Source organism: Chiloscyllium plagiosum, unplaced genomic scaffold, assembly GCF_037043375.1.
Source record: "Chiloscyllium plagiosum isolate Xiang-an unplaced genomic scaffold, Cpla_swu_hap1 HiC_scaffold_23, whole genome shotgun sequence".
NCBI lineage: Eukaryota > Metazoa > Chordata > Chondrichthyes > Orectolobiformes > Hemiscylliidae > Chiloscyllium > Chiloscyllium plagiosum.
Window position 1 is genome coordinate 24,790,655 of NW_028270161.1, and position 19,772 is coordinate 24,810,426.

The 19,772-nt window shown below is 44.8% G+C and overlaps 1 protein-coding gene across 1 annotated transcript; it reads right to left on the reverse strand.

Annotated features, from left to right (window-relative positions):
• Nucleotides 1–2,279: 2,279 nt before the first annotated feature.
• On the reverse strand, nt 2,280–14,310 carry drd4-rs (dopamine receptor D4 related sequence). Its single transcript, XM_043713252.2, has 4 exons — nt 14,074–14,310; nt 11,929–12,041; nt 6,891–7,483; nt 2,280–2,482 (listed from the first exon to the last, which is right to left on the reverse strand). Exons 1-4 carry the CDS (start codon nt 14,308–14,310, stop codon nt 2,280–2,282), a joined length of 1,146 nt encoding a protein of 381 aa, XP_043569187.1.
• Nucleotides 14,311–19,772: the final 5,462 nt, after the last annotated feature.

Here is a 19,772-nt window from a genome sequence, read left to right on the forward strand (position 1 = left end):
GGAGGTGAAAATGACTGCTCTTAATATCAAGACCACATTTGACACAGTAGTCCATCAAGGAGCCCTAACAAAACTGGCATCAATGGGGGCAAACTCTCCATTGGTTGGAGTCATATCTGACACATAGGAATATGGTTATGGTTGTTGGAGGTCAGTCATGTCAACTCCAGGACATCTCTGCAGGAGTTCGTCAGGATAGTGTCCTAGGCCGAGCCATCTTCAGCTGCTTTATCAATGACTCCCTCCATCATAAGGTCACAAGTGGGGACCTTTGCGATGATCACACAACATTCAGCACCATTTGCAATGGTGAATGATGTCCAAATACAACAAGAGCTGAGCATTATCCAGGTTTGGGCTGACATGTGGCAAGTAACATTCATGCTGCAAAAATGCAAGGCAATGACCATCTCCAACAAGAGACAATCTAACCATCGCCCCTTGACATTCAATAGCACGATCATTGCTAAATTCTCCCACTATCAACATCCTGGGGATTACCATTGACCAGAAAGTAAACTGGTCTAGCTATATGGATACTGTAGCTACAACAGCAGGTCAGAGGCTAGGAATACTGCAGTGATAACTCATACCCTGACTCCCTTTAAGGCTGTCCACTATCTACCAGGCACAAGTCAGGAATGTGTTGGAATACTCCCCACTTGCCTGGATGGGTGCAACCCCAACAACATTCAAGAAGCTGGATGCCATCCAGGGCAAAGCAGCCTGCTTGCTTGGCACTACAGCAACAAGCCTCCAATCCCTCCATGGAGGAATTGAGGACTGCAGATGCTGGGGATCAGAGCTGAAAATGTGTTGCTGGAAAAGCGCAGCAGGTCAGGCAGCATCCAAGGACCAGGAGAATCGACGTTTCGGGCATGAGCCCTTCTTCAGAGCTCCTGAAGAAGGGTTCATGCCCAAAATGTCGATTCTCCTGCTCCTTGGATGTTGCCTGACCTGCTGCGCTTTTCCAGCAATACATTTTCAGCTCCAATCCCTCCACTACTGATACTCAGTAACAACCGTGTAAACTACCTACAAGATACACTGCAGAAATTCACCAAATCTCCTTAACAGCACTTGCCACTCCCACAACCTCTTCCATCTAGAAGGACATGGACAGCAGATACACGGGAACACCACCACCTTCAAGTTCACCTCCAAGACACTACAATCCTGACTTGGAACTATATCGCTGTTTCTTCACTGTCGCTGGGTCAAAATCCCAGAATTCCCTAGATTACAGCATTGTGGCTCTAACTACACCAAATAGACTGTAGTTCTTCATGAAGGCAGCTCACCATCACCATCTCAAGGGCAACTAGGGTGGCCGAGCTAACAGGGTTCTGGTTCTTACCAATAGCAGCATTTAGCATAAATCAAAGGGACCACTTTGAACAGTAACAGATCACTGGTCACAATACTGGTTTAGTCTCAGCTTGAGAATTGTGTCCAGCTGAGAGAAGACATTAGGAAACACATGACAACGTTATAAAGGGTACAGTAACAATATCACAAGGATGACTCCAGGAGTGAGAAACTTCAGTTATGAGGTTGGTTTGGAAAATTTAGAATTCTTTTCTTTGGAGAAGGTTGAGAGGGGAGTTGATCGAGATATTCAAAACCATGAAGGATCTGAACAGAGTAGAAAGGACTGAGTAGGACAACTGTTCCCATTGGTAGAAGATTAAGGACAAGAGGGTATTGATTTAACATAATTGGCAAGTAAAGCAATGATGGCGTGTGGAAGATTTTCTTCACAGGTGAATAGTTAGGACCTGGAACATATTGCCTGAAAATATGATGAAGGAACGCTCAATTGAAGATTTTGGAAGGGGTTCAGATGATTATATGAAAAGAAAGAATTGACAATGTTATGGGGAAATGTGCCTTCAGAGAGACTAACAGATCTTATAGACAGTGTGGATCTTCTTCCCCTGGGCCGTGTCTCTGCCCCATGGATAACAGAGAGTTCCTGGCACACTCCTGGCACCTGTCCAGTACATGGGCATACAGTTATCTCCAAAGGTCAGCCTCTGAGCCTTGCAATGTAGTTGTGTCAAGGTGATGAGATCTGACATGTTCCTGAACTCCTCGCTTCCTGAAGCAGTTCCTTCTCCTGTCACATGCTCCAGCTGATTCACTGGAGGATTGTTAAAAGGTCCATTTGAAAGCTTTTAGACAAAACAGGACCGTGCTATCAGACGTCCAGATCTTCAAAAGATGCTTTTTCCAGATTGTTCTAAACGCAAACACAGCGAGGATTGATAAGGCTGTGCTCATGTTTGACAGTGTAGTAACTTCTGAAAGACGTTTCGGAACTCGGTATTGAAGATGGTGTAAATAATGGGGTTGACTGCACTGTTTACGTATCCCAACCATGTGACCACACTGATCAACATGGAGCCAATGGAACAGGCTTCACACAAAACCTTCAGAACATGAACCACAAAGAACGGAGTCCAACAAGCAAGGAACACTCCTGAGGAGGAAAGAATACAACACGTAATGCAGGTCTATTCATATCCCAGTCCCAAAAGGGGGAGGCTCAGAGTTTGTCACCTGCAAGCACATTGCTCTGCCCATCACACTGTGACCCCTCATACCATAACCCCATCACTCTGTGACCCTTTTGCACTGTGATGTCATAGCACTGTGACCCCCATCGCACTTGTGACCCTCATCGCACTGTGATATCATAGCATTGTGACCCCATTACACTGTGACCACATTGCACTGTGACCCTATTACACTGAGATCCCCATCGCACTGTGACCCCTACTACACTACAAGCCCAATACGTTGTGACCCATCGCACTATGACCACATCACACTGTGACCCCTATTACACTGTGACCCCATCGCACTTCGTCACCATTGCACTCTGACCCCATCTCACGGTGACCCTATTACACTGTGACCCCATTACACTATGATCCCGATCGCTCTGTGAGCCCTGTGGTGTAAGGTGCATTAGTCAGGGGTAAATATAGGGCAGGAGAATGGGTTTGGGTGGGTTACTCTTCTGAGGGTCAGTGTGGACTTGTTGGGCTGAAGGGCCTGTTTCCATACTATAGGGAATTTAATCTCGTTACACTGTGACCCCATCGCACTCTCTCCCCCATCGCACTGTGACCCTATTACACTGAGACCCTTATTACACTGTGACCCTATTACACTGTGACCCCCATCACACTGTGACCCCTATTACACTGCAACCCCAATACATTGTGACCCCATCGCACTGTGACCACATCATACTGTGACCCCTATTACATTATAACCCTATTACACTGTGACCCCTATTACACTGTGATCCCTATTACACTGTGACCCATCACACTGTGACCCTATCGCACTGTGACCCCTATTACATTGTAACCCTATTACACTGTGACCCATCACACTGTGACCCCTATTACATTGTAACCCTATTACACTGTGACCCCTATTACACTGTGATCCCTATTACACTGTGACCCATCACACTGTGACCCCTATTACATTGTAACCCTATTACACTGTGACCCATCGCACTGTGACCCCATCACACTGTGACCCCTATTACATTGTAACCTATTACATTGTGACCCCTATTACACTGTGATCCCTATTACACTGTGACCCATCACACTGTGACCCCATCACACTGTGACCCCTATTACATTGTAACCCTATTACACTGTGACCCCTATTACACTGTGATCCCTATTACACTGTGACTCATCACACTGTGACCCTATCGCACTGTGACCCCATCACACTGTGACCTCTATTACATTGTAACCCTATTACACTGTGACCCTATCGCACTGTGACCCCATCACACTGTGACCCCTATTACATTGTAACCCTATTACACTGTGACCCATTGCACTGTGACCCCATCACACTGTGACCCCTATTACATTGTAACCCTATTACACTGTGACCCATCACACTGTGACCCCGATTACATTGTAACCCTATTACACTGTGATCCCTATTACACGGTGACCCATTGCACTGTGACCCCCATCAACTGTGACCCCTATTACATTGTAACCCTATTACACTGTGACCCATCGCACTGTGACCCCCATCACACTGTGACCCCTATTACATTGTAACCCTATTACACTGTGACCCATCGCTCTGTGACCCCCATCACACTGTGACCCCTATTACATCGTAACCCTATTACACTGTGACCCATTGCACTGTGACCCCCATCACACTGTGACCCCTATTACATTGTAACCCATTGCACTGTGACCCCATCACACTGTGACCCCGATTACATTGTAACCCTATTACACTGTGACCCATCACACTGTGACCCCAACACACTGTGACCCCTATTACACTATAACCCTATTACACTGTGACACCATCACACTGTGACCACATCGCCCTGTGACCCTATTACGCAGTGACCCTATTACACTGTGATCCATCACCATGTAACCCCATTACACTGTGAACCCTATTACACTGTGACCCATCATGTGATCTCATCACTCTGTGACCCCATCACTCTGTGACCGCATCGCCCCGTAACCCTCTGACACTGAGAATCCTATCACACTATGACCCATCACCATGTGACCCTATTATATTGTGAACCTATTACACTGTGACCCCATCGCACTTCAACCCCATTGCACACTCTCCCCCATCGCAGTGACCCTATTACACTGTGGCTCATCACTATATGACCCCATTACACTGTGACCCTATTATACCGTGACCCATCACCATATGACCCCATTACACTGTGACCCATCACCATATGACCCCATTACACTGTGAACCCATTACACTGTGACCCTATTACACTGTGACCCATCACCATATGACCCCATTACACTGTGAACCCATTACACTGTGACCCTATTACACTGTGACGCTATTACACTGTGACCCATCACCATGTGATCCCATCACACTATGAACCCATTACACTGTGACCCTATTACACTGTGACCCATCACCATATGACCCCATTACACTGTGAACCCATTACACTGTGAACCCATTACACTGTGACCCTATTACACTGTGACACATCACACTGTAACCCCATTAAACTGTTACCCTATTACACTGTGACGTTATTACACTGTGACCCATCACCATGTGATCCCATTACACTGTGACCCCATTAAACAGTGACACATGACACTGTGACCCCATTAAACTGTGATCCCATTACACTGTGAACCCTATTACAATGTGTCCCTATTACACTGTGACAAATCACACTGTGACCCTATTACACTGTGACCCCATTACACTGTGACCCTATTACACTGTGACGCATCACACTGTAACCCTATTACACTGTATCGCATCACACTGTGACCCCATTAAACTGTGACCCCACCACACTGTGACCCTATTACACTGTGACACATCACACTGTAACCCCATTAAACTGTTACCCTATTACACTGTGACCCTATTACATTGTGACCCATCACCATGTGATCCCATTACACTGTGAACCCTATTACACTGTGACCCCATTAAACTGTGATGCATCACACTGTGACCCTATTACACTGTCACCCCATTAAACTGTGACGCATCACACTGTGAACCTTATTACACTGTGACCCCATTACACTGTGACCATATTACACTGTGACCCATCACCATCTGATCCCATTACACTGTGAACCCTATTACACTGTGTCCCCATTAAACTGTGATGCATCACACTGTGAACCCTTTTACACTGTGACCCCATTACACTGTGAACCCTATTACAATGTGTCCCTATTACATTGTGACGAATCACACTGTGACCCTATTACACTGTGACCCCATTACACTGTGACCCAATTACACTGTGATGCATCACACTGTGACCCTATTACACTGTGAGCCCATTAAACTGTGTCCCTATTATACTGTGACACATCACACTGTGATCCTATTACACTGTGACCCTTTTACACTGTGACCCATCATCATGTGACCCAATTACACTGTGACCCTATTATATTGTGACTCATCATCATGTGACCCCACTACACTGTGAATCCTGTTACTCCGTGAACCCTATTACACTATGACCCTGATTACACTGTGACCTCTATTACTCTGTGGTCCCAACGCACTGTGACCCCTATTACACTGTGACCCATCACGCTGTGACCCCTATCACATTGTGACCATATTATACTGTGACCCTATTACACTGTGACCCCTATTTTCTCTGATGCCTATCACACTGTCACCCCATCACCGCATGACCCCTATTATACGGTGACCCCATCACACTGTGACCCCTATTAAACTCTGACCCATCGCACCATGACCCCTATTGCACTCTGATCCCCATTACACTGTGACCCCATCAGAGCATTCTCCATTCTTACTCCCTCACTTTCCTTTCTACCCACTCTATTTCACTCCACTCCAATCTCTGTTAATTGTTCTCCCAAATACTCCCTTTCACATTCTCACCACCCACTCACCCACCTTCTCTACTTCTTCTCCACCCATTCGGGTGCTCCTTCACTCTCCCCTATCTCCCTCACTTTCCCATTCACTCCACACTCCTCACCTCCTCAATCTCCACACCCCCTCATTTTCCTATTGCCACACCCTCCCCAACTCCTCAATCTCCCCATCTCCATCATCTCCCACTCTCTTCACTCCCCATCACACTCAGTCTCCCAACCCCCTCACTTTGCCCACACATACTCTATCCCTTCACTCTCCCTACAACCCCACCCTCCCTACTCTCCCCGACCCCTCACTCTCCCCATCCTCTCACTTTCCCCCAATCCCTCACTCCGCTCCTTGGTATCCCTGCTGAAACATAAAGACTGACTGTTTGGGTCATGTCTTCCCCTGTGCCCATCACATGGTGCCATGTGGCGGACAGGGTAAGTACCCACCTACAACAATCGGGAGGACTTTCATCGCTTTCCTCTCACGGCCACTGACTCTGCGGCTTCTCATGAAGGGCTCTCTCCCCAGGCCGTGCCGCGATAGAGCCCCATTCTCCTTTGGGGTTCCTGCCTTTGTTCCATCAGGTGTCTCCACATCGGAAGTGCTGTCGAGCTGTGTAGTGATCAAGTCACTTTCCGGAATGTTCTTAGCTGCGTTGGGGCTTAGATTTGGCACAATGTATTTCACCACGTGTCTCTCGCGCTTGCGGGGTGAGAGGTTGAAGGCGAACGTGCGATCCCGGGATGGGAGTGTGATCCTGCGGTTCTCCCCCCAGCGTTTGAGGCCCCGGAACATTCCATAGTACAGGAGCAACATGATTGGACACGGCACAAAGAAGGAGCAGACCGAGGAGTAAACCACAAATGTGCCGTCTTCCAGTTTACAATCTGTCACGTCCCGGCCAGGAACATTGTTGAGCCCAAAGATGACTGGGGAAGCCACCCCAAGCGACAGGAGCCAGGTGGCCATGATGAGAATCAGCTGGCGCCCACTGAAGTGGTTCCTGTTGTATTTCAGCGGAACGATCACAGCAACGTACCTGCACAAGACACAGAGACATCCGTCAGAGCCGGCCAGAGGAACTGGAGGTCAGTTCAAACTGACCAACTCCCATCTCACTGCAGCCAATGACCTTTGACCCAAGCCCTCAGGAGTGATCTTTTACCCCCTACCCCCACAGGACGTGGCACACAGTTACACACTCAAGTACCAGTCCTGATGTTTGATGAAGCTCTCTCCAACAAGGCAGCTCCCAAGAATTTGTGAGCCATCATTTCAAGGATTTGTGAATGATCGCCTGTTGTTAATCTGGACACACAAGCCATTCAGCCAGCTCTTTTTGTTTTGGCTGCTTTCTGATTTACGTCAGTCAGAAGCTGATAAAATTGATTAGGATAGGATTGTTCCCTGTTTTGGGTGTGACTAGATTGATTCTATGGTTTAACTGAGAGATTACTGTGAGGGTGTTCTATTAGGGTTTAGGATCAACCTACAAGTGGATGTGACAGCTTCTAGGCTGCAACTACTATGTTCAGAAGTTATCAAACCAGGTCAGTAAAGGCTTTGGTCAGAACCAGGGAATACAGCCTTTTGGCAGGTTAAGAGGAGGTAATTCAAGGTTTTGACAATAGAACTAAAAACTTTGGCCATGCATGATATAAGGTCACTGTCTTTTTATTTTTGATTTTTTTTTCAGTTGTGCACTGAAATTAGAGAAGAACAGTTTTGAAACCAGAATTATTCCGTAGCTTGAAAACCAATTAATTTGAGACTCATTGTGAACATTGTTTGCACAGCTGTGGGTTGTATCAATGGTTACAAATAAACTGGATCCAAAGAGTTGTGTACTGATGGAACTTTAGCAGCAAATAGCAGATTGGTTTATGGACTAGTGACCCGTGACCAATGACAAAGGTCTTCTGCCTGCCAACATTTATGTGATTGGTTCTCTGGTACCCAAACAACTTGAAGCCATGAACAAGATAGTGAGAAGCCTTCAGACCATCACCAACCCAGGAAATCTCTCTGTTCTCTGCAGTAAAAGCTACTTTAAGACTAAAGAAATTCAGTTTGTCTGTTGTTCAGCAGATACTGTAAGATATGACTTTTAACCAATAATGTTGAGGCCTTTTATCAGTAAAGCAGGTACCATGTGCTTTGTACAAACTAGGGGGAGTCTCTGGCAAAAGACCAAGTAGCAGCATTCTAATCAGCACAAGAGCCATCTCAACAGTTCATGTGAATATCGACCATTGAAATGCTTTCCCACTTTTCCCTCCCTCAAATATGCGTCTTTTTTCAATGTCAATCTTAGTGAGAGAGAGAGTATGTGTGCGTGTGTGAGTGTGTGTGTGTGTATACACGTGTGTGTGCTTGTGCATGTGTATGTGTATACAAATGAGTTTTTAAGGAGATTAGAGTTTTAATTAGTTGGGAGTGTTGCTGAACAGAGAGATCTTGGAGTGCAGCTTCATAGCTCCTTGAAAATTGAGTCGCAGGTAGACAGGATAGTGAAGAAGGCGTTTGGTATTCTTTCCCTTATTGGTCAGAGTATTGAGTACAGGAGTTGGGAGGTCATGTTGCAGCTGTACAGGACATTGGTTAGGCTACTGTTGGAATATTGCGTGCAATTCTGGTCTCCTTCCTATCGGAAAGATGTTGTGAAACTTGAAAGGGATCAGAAAAGATTTACAAGAATGTTGCCAGGGTTGGAGGATCTGAGCTAAAGGGAGAGGCTGAACATGCTGGGGCTGTTTTCCCTGGAGCATCGGAGGCTGAGGGGTGACCTTATAGAGGTTTACAAAATTATGAGGGGCATGGATAGGATAAATAGACAAAATCTTTTCCCTGGGGTCAGGGAGTCCAGAACTAGAGGGCATAGGTTTAGGGTGAGAGGGGAAAGATATAAAAGAGACCTAAGGGACAACTTTTTCACGCAGAGGGTAGTACGTGTATGGAATGAGCTGCCAGAGGATGTGGTGGAGGCTGGTACAATTGCAACATTTAAGAGGCATTTGGATGGGTATATGAATAGGAAGGGTTTGGAGGGATATGGGCCAGGTGCTGGCAGTCGGGACGAGATTGGGTTGGGATGTCTGTCGGCATGAACGGGTTGGATCGAAGGGTCTGTTCCCATGCTATACATTTGTATGACTCTAATTATTTTGCAATGGTCCATAACTGTTTGCCTGTAGCTTGAGTCTATTTACCCTGAATAAATGCTAGTTTTTGTTAAGTACAGAAACCTGCTCCTATCTTTCTGTCAAACTGCTCCTAACCAGTGGTTCCCAGCCTTTTCAGTAACATGGTACACTTCAGTGAGACAAAACAATTCCACAGCACACCCACTTTTCTCATGTCATCTCAATTTGCCCTTTGGCCACGTGTTTAGAATGTTCACATTTTAGAATCAAAAGACCAATTCCATGCTTTTAATTTGATGATTAATTTTCATGAATTGTAGTTTTGTTTGGTCATAATATTGTTTAAGATGAAATAATGTTTGTTTGTCATTGATTTTCATTACCTTTGTACAAAATTTCACAGGACGGTTGGACAGTCCTCCCAAAATACTGATTGAAAACCACTGCCAAGAAGACAGGTAAACTGGAAAATGTTGTGTTCTTTTCAAAATCTTTAAGCTTTGTGTTGACTCTTGAAAGAGTGGGATATAAATTCCAGCATCATCCCAGTAAGGCCACTGAATAAAGATCTCACTCAGAACCAGGTCACTAGGTTTTAAATAGGACCACATTAACCAAGAGTTAGGAAGTGTTGTCTAGTATCTGCAGTGTAGAAATAGGGCACTTGGTCCAACTGGTCAATATCAATGTTTATGATCCATGTGAGTCTTCTCACAATCCTCTTCATCTAATCTCATGGACATACCTTTCCTTGTGTTTATTTAACTTCCTCTTAAACACATCCATCCTAGTCACCTCAGCCAGTCTCTGAGCTAATGATTTCTATGTTGAAGCCACTGTCTCTGTGTAAAGACATTTCTCTGATATTTTCCCTTGGATTTATTTATGAATATCTTATATTTATGACCCCTGGATCTAATCTCACCACAAATGGAAATATCTTCTCTGCGTCTGCTCCATGAAATAATGTTATAATCTTAAAGATCGCTATTAGATCAATCCTCAGTCTTCTCCTTTCTAGAGAAAGTCACCCTAACCTGTTTGAATGTTTTTCAGCCTTTTCTAGTACATCCACATTCTTCTTATGTCATGGAGATCAGAAAACAGACTCAGCTGGTTGGTGTCTACTAAGGATTTAGATGAAGAGACCAGGAATAGGATGAGGATATAGAACCTGAATACACAGGAGCAGGACTTGAAGGTTGTGCTGTTGGTTTAGTGCTGCTGGTGCTGTCTAGCCAGCTGAGCTAATGCCTAGAGGCAGTACACTGAAGGTTCTAGATTCATAGAAACCCTACAATGTGGAAACAGGCCCTTCGGCCCAACAAGTCCACACCAACCCTCCGAAGAGTAACCCCGACCCATTCCCTTACATTTACCCCGGACTAATGCACCTAATCTACACATCCATGATTGCGATGGACGGTTTCGCATGGCATCAAACCTGCACATCTTTGGATTGTGGGAGGAAACCGGAGCACCCGGAGGAAACCCACGCAGACACGGGGAGAATGTGCAAACTCCACACAGACAGTTGCCCCAAGCTGCTGGGACTGTTATTTCTCACAATTTGCACAAATAATCTACACAGAGCAATCCAAACGCCAACTTTAGACCTTGTGGATGATACCAGTTTTGTGCGAGGTCGGGGAAAGGAATAGCCAGTACAGAGGAGAACCGTATGAAAGTACCGGGAGACGTACATAAATGGGCGTATTGTGTGTAAAAATGGCAAAATGAGTATCAATATGGATAAGTGTGAGGTGGAATAAGCTAAATGGTCCATTGTGTTCAGGATTGTGTAAGTTAGGTGCATTAGTCAGGGGAAATGTAGAGTAATAGGATAGGGGAATGGGTCTGAGTGGGTTACTGTTCGGAGGGGGTTCGTGGACATGTTGGGCCGAAGGGCCTGTTTCCACACCGTCCAGATTCTGTGTAAAGCATTAGTTTTCTGCTTGCCATGCACTCTGTTGGCTCCTCTCTTCATATGTCTGATCGTTGTTATACATTGACTACATAACTCATTGTAAATCTTTTATAAATCCAGACATCAACTCTATCACTCTTATCTACCATTTCTGTGAGAGTCATAGAGATGTACAGCATGGAAACAGACCCTTCAGTCCAACTCATCCATGCCAACCAGATATCCCAACGTAATCTGGTCCCATCTGCTAGCACCCGGCCCATATGTTTTCTTCAAATAATTCAATGAAACCAATCAAGCATAACTTTTACTTTCGGATTAGGTTTTGGATGCTGAAGTCTATTTTCAGTTTCTCAATGTGGGACTTACTGAAGACAGCCTACTCAGTGAAGAGATGTGAAGATTCATACAAACCTGTCCACACTGATTGCACAGAGGTTGAAGATGGAAGCTGTGCAAAGCATCACATCCATTGTCATTAATGCATCACACAGGAAGCTGTTCAGAGTCCAAATCCCTCCCTGAAACTGGAAAAAATGAATGAAACAACACAAGTAGCACCAGCACAGTCAGTGGGGCTTCACACCAACACAAGAAGTTACTGAGATAAAAAGAACAAGGCCCAACGAGTTAAACTAGTCAATGGTAGTCAGAAGCTAACATCTCTTATCTTCCTTCATTCCTAAAATAAGAACAAAAATGAAGTTTCCTCATGGAACCTTCTAGAATGGGATGGTGAATAATGCTATTAAAAATGTGGTGGTTGTTGGACATTAGGAATGTTCCAGGTTGGTGGAATTTGGCAGTTTACACTGCAACTGCATTGGCCAATAGCTTCCCAGGTTCTAGTCCATCTTCCTGGTTATCGGAGGTTCCTCAGTACACCTGCATATGGACAGCCTGTGAGCAATGGTCAGTGTCTGAAGAAAGGATGATTAACTAGTCAGTGAGGGCAGGAGATCATTGGAAATATTTCTGCACAGAGAAACCTCTCGGGTATGGCAGTCAGGGGAGTGGATAAAATGGGAGAAAGTGAGTAGGGAGGAATGAGATATTAGAGATCATGAAGAATCCAGTGCAAGGTAGGTGGGATAGAGGAAAGTGGAGAGAAGGGCTAAGCTGAGGCATCTAATGAGAAGGTGGTTAGCTGGAACTTACTGATGAAACATAAATCTGATTTCTTTGACCAAATGAACTTCTGTTCTGAAACATCATTTTTTAATGCATCCGGATAATCGGTTACTTGGTTAGTGTTGGGAGGTCGAAAAGTTGTGGTGCTGAAAAAGCACAACAGGGCCAGACATCATCTGAGGAGCAGGAGAATCGATGTTTCGGGCATAAGCCCTTCATCAGGATTTCCTGCTCCTCGGATGCTGCTTGACCTGCTCTACTTTTCCAGCCACATTTTTCGGACTCTGATCTCCAGCATCTGCAGTCCTCCCTTTCCCCTGGTGTTGGGCAGTTTCTGTGGTATACATTGGGACAAAATAAATATAGTTCAGCCATTTCAGTGTCATTACTCGTGAGATTACCTTTGTGAGATAAGGGTATCAGAGCCTGTCGGAGTTAATATTGAGGAGTACCTTAAGCACTACCCTCTATGATATTGTTGTTTAGACTCTGACAAAACAGCTTAGGATCCTGAACAAGGGAACTGTAACTCCCAGGTCCTCCTCATTGTTTCTGTCCAATGTCTATCATTTCAATGTAACCAGTAATTAGTTGCTAACACACTATGAGCTATATCTTGTTAACAAAAAGACTTCTAATTAGAACCGTCAGTAGTTTTCCTCTCCCACACTCAACCAATCAGACTCTGGGGTTTCCTACACTTAAAGAGGACAGTGGCCTCATGATGATGTTCAGATTTAGGTACAAATCCATCAAACTCATACCCCCTTCCCCCCCCCCCCCCCCCCCCCCCCCCCCCAATTCATGGCTATGTGCCCCTCCTGATGTTCTTTTTGATATTTATATGTCTGCAGGATACTTGACGTTTTTCTTTTTGCAGTTCCTATTTGCCCTTCTATTCTGTATCTGGCCTGGGCAATTTTGATACGACAGTACCGAGGGCACTTCATTCTGTATCCTATCGGTGTTGTACCCGCCCTGGGAATGTTTGATGAATCAACATTGAGGGCACTTTAATGTAGCCTGCCTACAGTAGAAATGTAATCACAGTCACAGTGAATGTTTGAGAGAACATCCAAAGAACTTACATAGATACATATTTGTCAAAGTTAAACATTTTACGTATTTTAGTCAATTCAGCACAGATTAGCTCTTACTACCTCTGGTAATCATGGCATTTATGTTGCTACTTAAGGGGAAGTAATTACTCTCTCTTTCGTTGGAGATAGGGCAAGAGCGTGCGTGGCATGAGGTGTAAACAGTCCCCACTATTTCTCCAGTCTGAGTGCAGTCCAGATCTTGGGCCAAGCTGTTTCAGTATCTGAACAGTTACAGTCATTACTAAACACAATACAATCATTGGCAAACATGACCAGCTCTGAGGATCACTTATGGATCATTTCATTGGTGATAGTGCAGACTCCTTACCTCAGTGTACACGAAGAGAGGCAGGACAAGAACAGCAAGAAGTAAATCTGCTACAGCCAGGCTGACAATGAAGTAGTTTGTCGCTGTCTTCAAGGACCTCTCAATCAGCACGCTGAGGCACACCAGCACATTGCCCAGGATGATGGCTACTATTAATGGCACACCAAACACAAGCGCAAGGTAATTATACTGAGAACTGTCAACTCCATGGGTTCTATTCACTGTGCCATTGGACATGGTCAAGTAACCAAATCCTCACTGTTCATGCCACACTTCAGGACCATCTGAAAAGAAACAAAGCATTCAGTTCATGCTAGGCCAATGCAATATCTCTTTTGGTAGAAGTGACCTGTACAAGAAGGATGGATTGCACCTAAATTGGAAGGGGACTAATATACTGGCAGGGAGAGTTACTGGAGCTGCTCAGGAGGATTTAAACTAGTAAGGTGTGGGGTTGGGACCTAGGGAGACAGTGAGGAAAGAGATCAATCTGAGACTGGCACAGTTGAGAACAGAAGTGAATCAAACAGTCAGGGCAGGCAGGGACAAAGCAGAGAACAAGGTAGAACTGACAAATTAAACGGCATTTATTTCAATGCAAGAGGTCTAACAGGGAAGGCAGATGAACTCAGGGCATGGTAAGGAACATGGAACTGGGATATCATAGCAATTACAGAAACATGGCTCAGGGATGAACAGGACTGGCAGCTTAATGTTCCAGGATACAATGGGCAGCACGGTGGCACAGTGGTTAGCACCGCTGCCTCACAGCGCCAGAGACCCAGGTTCAATTCCCGCTTCAGGCAATTGTCTGTGTGGATTGCATATTCTCCCCATGTCTGCGTGGGTTTCCTCTGGGTGCTCCAGTTTCCTCCCACAGTCCAAAGATGTGCAGGTTAGGTGAATTGGCCATGCTAAATTGCCCGTAGTGTTAGGTGAAGGGTTAAATGTAGGGGCATGGGTCTGGGTGGGTTGCTCTTCAGAGGGTTGGTGTGGACTTGTTAGGCCGAAGGGCCTGTTTCCACATTGTAAGTAATCTAAAGTGTGACAGAAAGGGAGGCAAGAGAGCAAAGGGAGTGGTGTTTTTGATAAGGGATAGCATTTACAGCTGTGCTGAGGGGGGATATTCCCAGAAATACATCCAGGGAAGTTATTTGGGTGGAACTGAGAAATAAGAAAAGGATGATCACCTTATTGGAATTGTATTATAGACCCCCAAATAGTCAGAGGGAAATTGAGAAACAGATTTGTAAGGAAATCTCAGCTATCTGTAAGAATAATAGGGTGGTTATGGTAGGGGATTTTAACTTTCCAAACATAGACTGGGACTGCCATAGTGTTAAAGGTTTAGATGGAGAGGAATTTGTTAAGTGTGTACAAGACAATTTTCTGATTCAATGTGTGGATGTACCTACTAGAGAAGGTGCAAAACTTCACCTACTTTTGGGTAATAAGGCAGAGCAGGTGACTGAGGTGTCAGTGGGGAAGCACTTTTGGCCAGCAACCATAACTCTATTAGTTTTAAAACAGTGATGGAAAAAAATAGACCAGATCCAAAAGTTGAAGTTCTAAATTAGAGAAAGGCCAATTTTGATGGTATTAGGCAAGAACTTTCGAAAGCTGATTTGGGGCAGATGTTCACAGGTAAAGGGACAGCTGGTAAATGGGAAGTCTTCAGAAATTAGATAATGAGAATCCAGAGAAAGTATATTCATGTCAGGGTAAAAGGAAAGGCTGGTAGGTATAGGGAATGCTGGATGACTAAAGAAATTGAGGGTTTGGTTAAGAAAAAGAAGGAAACATATGTAAAGTATAGACAGGATAGATCGAGTGAATCCTTAGAAGAGTATAAAGGCAGTAGGAGTATACTTAAGAGGGAAATCAGGAGGGCAAAACGGGGACATGAGATAGCTTTGGCAAATAGAGTTAAGGAGAATCCAAAGGGTTTTTACAAATACATTAAGGACAACAGTGTAACTCGGGAGAGAATAGGCCCCCTCAAAGTTCAGCAAGGAGGCCTTTGTGTGGAGCCACAGAAGATAGGGGAGATACTAAACAAGTATTTTGCATCATTATTTACTGTAGAAAAGGAGATGGGAGATATAGAATGTAGGGAAATAGATGGTGACATCTTGAAAAATGTCCATTTCACAGAGGAGGAAGTGCTGGTTATCTTGAAATGCTTAAAAGTGGATAAATCCCCAGGACCTGATCAGGTGTACCCGAGAACTCTGTGGGAAGCTAGAGAAGTGATTGCTGGGCCTCTTGCTGAGATATTTGTATCATCGATAGTCACAGGTGAGGTGCCGGAAGACTGGAGGTTGGCTAACATGGTGCCACTGTTTAAGAAAGATGGTAAGGACAAGCCAGGGCTATAGACCAGTGAGCCTGACCTCAGTGGTGGGCAAGTTATTGGAGGGAATCCTGAGGGTCAGGATGTACATGTATTTGGAAAGGTAAGGACTGATTCAGGATAGTCAACATGGCTTTGTGTGTGGGGAAATCATGTCTCACAAACTTGATTCAGGTTTTTTGAAGAAGTAACAAAGAAGATTGATGAAGGCAGAGTGGTGGATGTGATCTATACAGACTTCAGTAAGGCGTTCGACAAGTTTCCCCATGGTAGACTGGTCAGCAAGGTTAGATCTCATGGAATGCAGGGAGAACTAGCTATTTGGATACAGAACTGGCTCAAAGGTAGAAGACAGAGGGTGATGGTGGAGAGTTGTTTTTCAGACTGGAGGCCTGTGACCAGTGGAGTGCCACAAGGATCGGTGCTGGGTCCTCTACTTTTCATCATTTACATAAATGATTTGGATGTGAGCATAAGACGTATAGTTAGTAAGTTTGCGGTTGACACCAAAATTGGAGGTGTAGTGGACAGCAAAGAAGGTTATCTCAGACTACAATGGGATCTTGATCAGATGGGCCAATGGGCTGAGGAGTGGCAGATGGAGTTTAATTTAGATTAATGCGAGGTGCTGCATTTTGGGAAAGCAAATCTTAGCAGGACCTGTACACTTAATGGTAAGGTCCTAGGGAGTGTTGCTGAACAAAGAGACCTTGGAGTGCAGGTTCATAGCTCCTTGAAAGTGGAGTCACAGGTAGATAGGATAGTGAAGAAGGTGTTTGGTATGCTTTCCTTTATTGGTCAGAGTATTGAGTACAGGAGTTGGGAGGTCATGTTGCGGCTGTACAGGACATTGGTTAGGCCACTTTTGGAATGTTGCATGCAATTCTGTTCTTCCTATCGGAAAGATGTTGTGAAACTTGAAAGGGTTCAGAAAAGATTTACAAGGATGTTGCCAGGGTTGGCGGATTTGAACTATAGGGAGAGGTTGAAAAGACTGGGTCTGTTTTCTCTGGAGTGTCAGAGGCTGAGAGGTGACCTTATAGAGGTTTACAAAATTATGAGGGGCATGGATAGGGTAAATAGACAAAGTCTCTTCTTTGGGGTGGGGGAGTCCAGAACTAAAGGGCATAGGTTTAGTATGAGAGGGGAAAGATATAAAAGGGTGGTGCATGTATGGAATGGACTGCCAGAGAAAGTGGTGGAGGCTAGTCCAATTGCAGCATTTAAGAGACATTTGGATGGGTATATATATTGGAAGGGTGTGGAGAGATATGGATCAGGTGCTGGCAGGTGGGACTAGATTGGGTTGAGATATCTGGTCGGCATGGACGGGTTGGACCGAATAGTCTGTTTCCATGCTGTACATCTCTATGACTCTTTGACTCTATGTTAGGTTCAGGAAAATTGGGATATTTCATGTCAGGATACCAAACATTGGAATATCGCTGACTGAGGCAGGACGTATTGAAGAAATACAGATCAGAGGTAACAACATTGGGGTAGCTGACATTGGATATCTTGTATTGGGGTAATGGATTGCACACATTGAGATATACATACAGTGGGATATATACACAGTGGGATATATAAACAGTGGGGATATACAAACAGTGGGATATACACACAGTGGGGATATACACACAGTGGGGATATACACACAATGGGATATGCACAAAGGGGATATACACACAGTGGGGATATACACACAATGGGATATACACACCAGTGGGGATATACACACCAGTGGGGATATACACACAGTGGGGATATACACACAGTGGGATATACACACAGTGGGATATATACACAGTGGGGATATACACACAGTGGGGATATACACACAGTGGGATATATACACAGTGGGGATATACACACAGTGGGGATATACACACAATGGGATATACACACAGTGGGGATATACACACAGTGGGGATATACAATGGGATATACACACAGTGGGATATATACACACAGTGGGGATATGCACACAGTGGGATATACACACAGTGGAGATATACACAGTGGGATATACATACAGTGGGGATATACACATAGTGGGGATATACACACAGTGGGATATACACACAGTGGGATATACACACAGTGGGGATATACACACAGTGGGGATATACACACAATGGGATATGCACAAAGGGGATATACACACAGTGGGGATATACACAGTGGGGATATACACACAGTGGGATATACACACAGTAGGGATATACACACATGGGGATATACACACAGTGGGGATATACACACAGTGGGGATATACATACAATGGGATAAACATACAGTGGGGATATACACAGTGGGGATATACACACAGTGGGGATATACACACAGTGGGGATATACACACATTAGGGATATACACACAGTGGAGATATACACACAGTGGGATATACACACAGTGGGGATACACACACACAGTGGGATGTACACACAGTGGGGATATACAAACAGTGGGATATACACACAGTGGGGATATACACACAGTGGGATATATACACAGTGGGGATATACACACAGTTGGATATACACACAATAGGATATACACACAGTGGGGATATACACACAATGGGATATACACACAGTGGGGATATACACACAGTGGGGATATGCACACAGTGGGATATACACACAGTGGGGATATACACACAGTGGGATAAACACATAGTAGGGATATACACACAGTGGGATATACACACAGTGGGGATATACACACACTGTGGATATACACACAATGGGATATGCACAAAGGGGATATACACACAGTGGGGATATACACAGTGGGGATATACACACAGTGGGGATATACACACAGTGGGGATATACACACAATGGGATATGCACAAAGGGGATATCCACACAGTGGGGATATACACACAATGGGATATACACACCAGTGGGGATATACACACAGTGGGGATATACACACAGTGGGATACACACACAGTGGGATATATACACAGTGGGGATATACACACAGTGGAGATATACACACAATGGGATATACACACAGTGGGGATGTACACACAGTGGGGATACACACACAGTGGGATATACACACAGTGGGGATATACAAACAGTGGGATATACACACAGTGGGGATATACACACAGTGGGATATATACACAGTGGGGATATACACACAGTTGGATATACACACAATAGGATATACACACAGTGGGGATATACACACAGTGGGGATATACACACAATGGGATATGCACAAAGGGGATATACACACAGTGGGGATATACACACAATGGGATATACACACCAGTGGGGATATACACACAGTGGGGATATACACACAGTGGGATACACACACAGTGGGA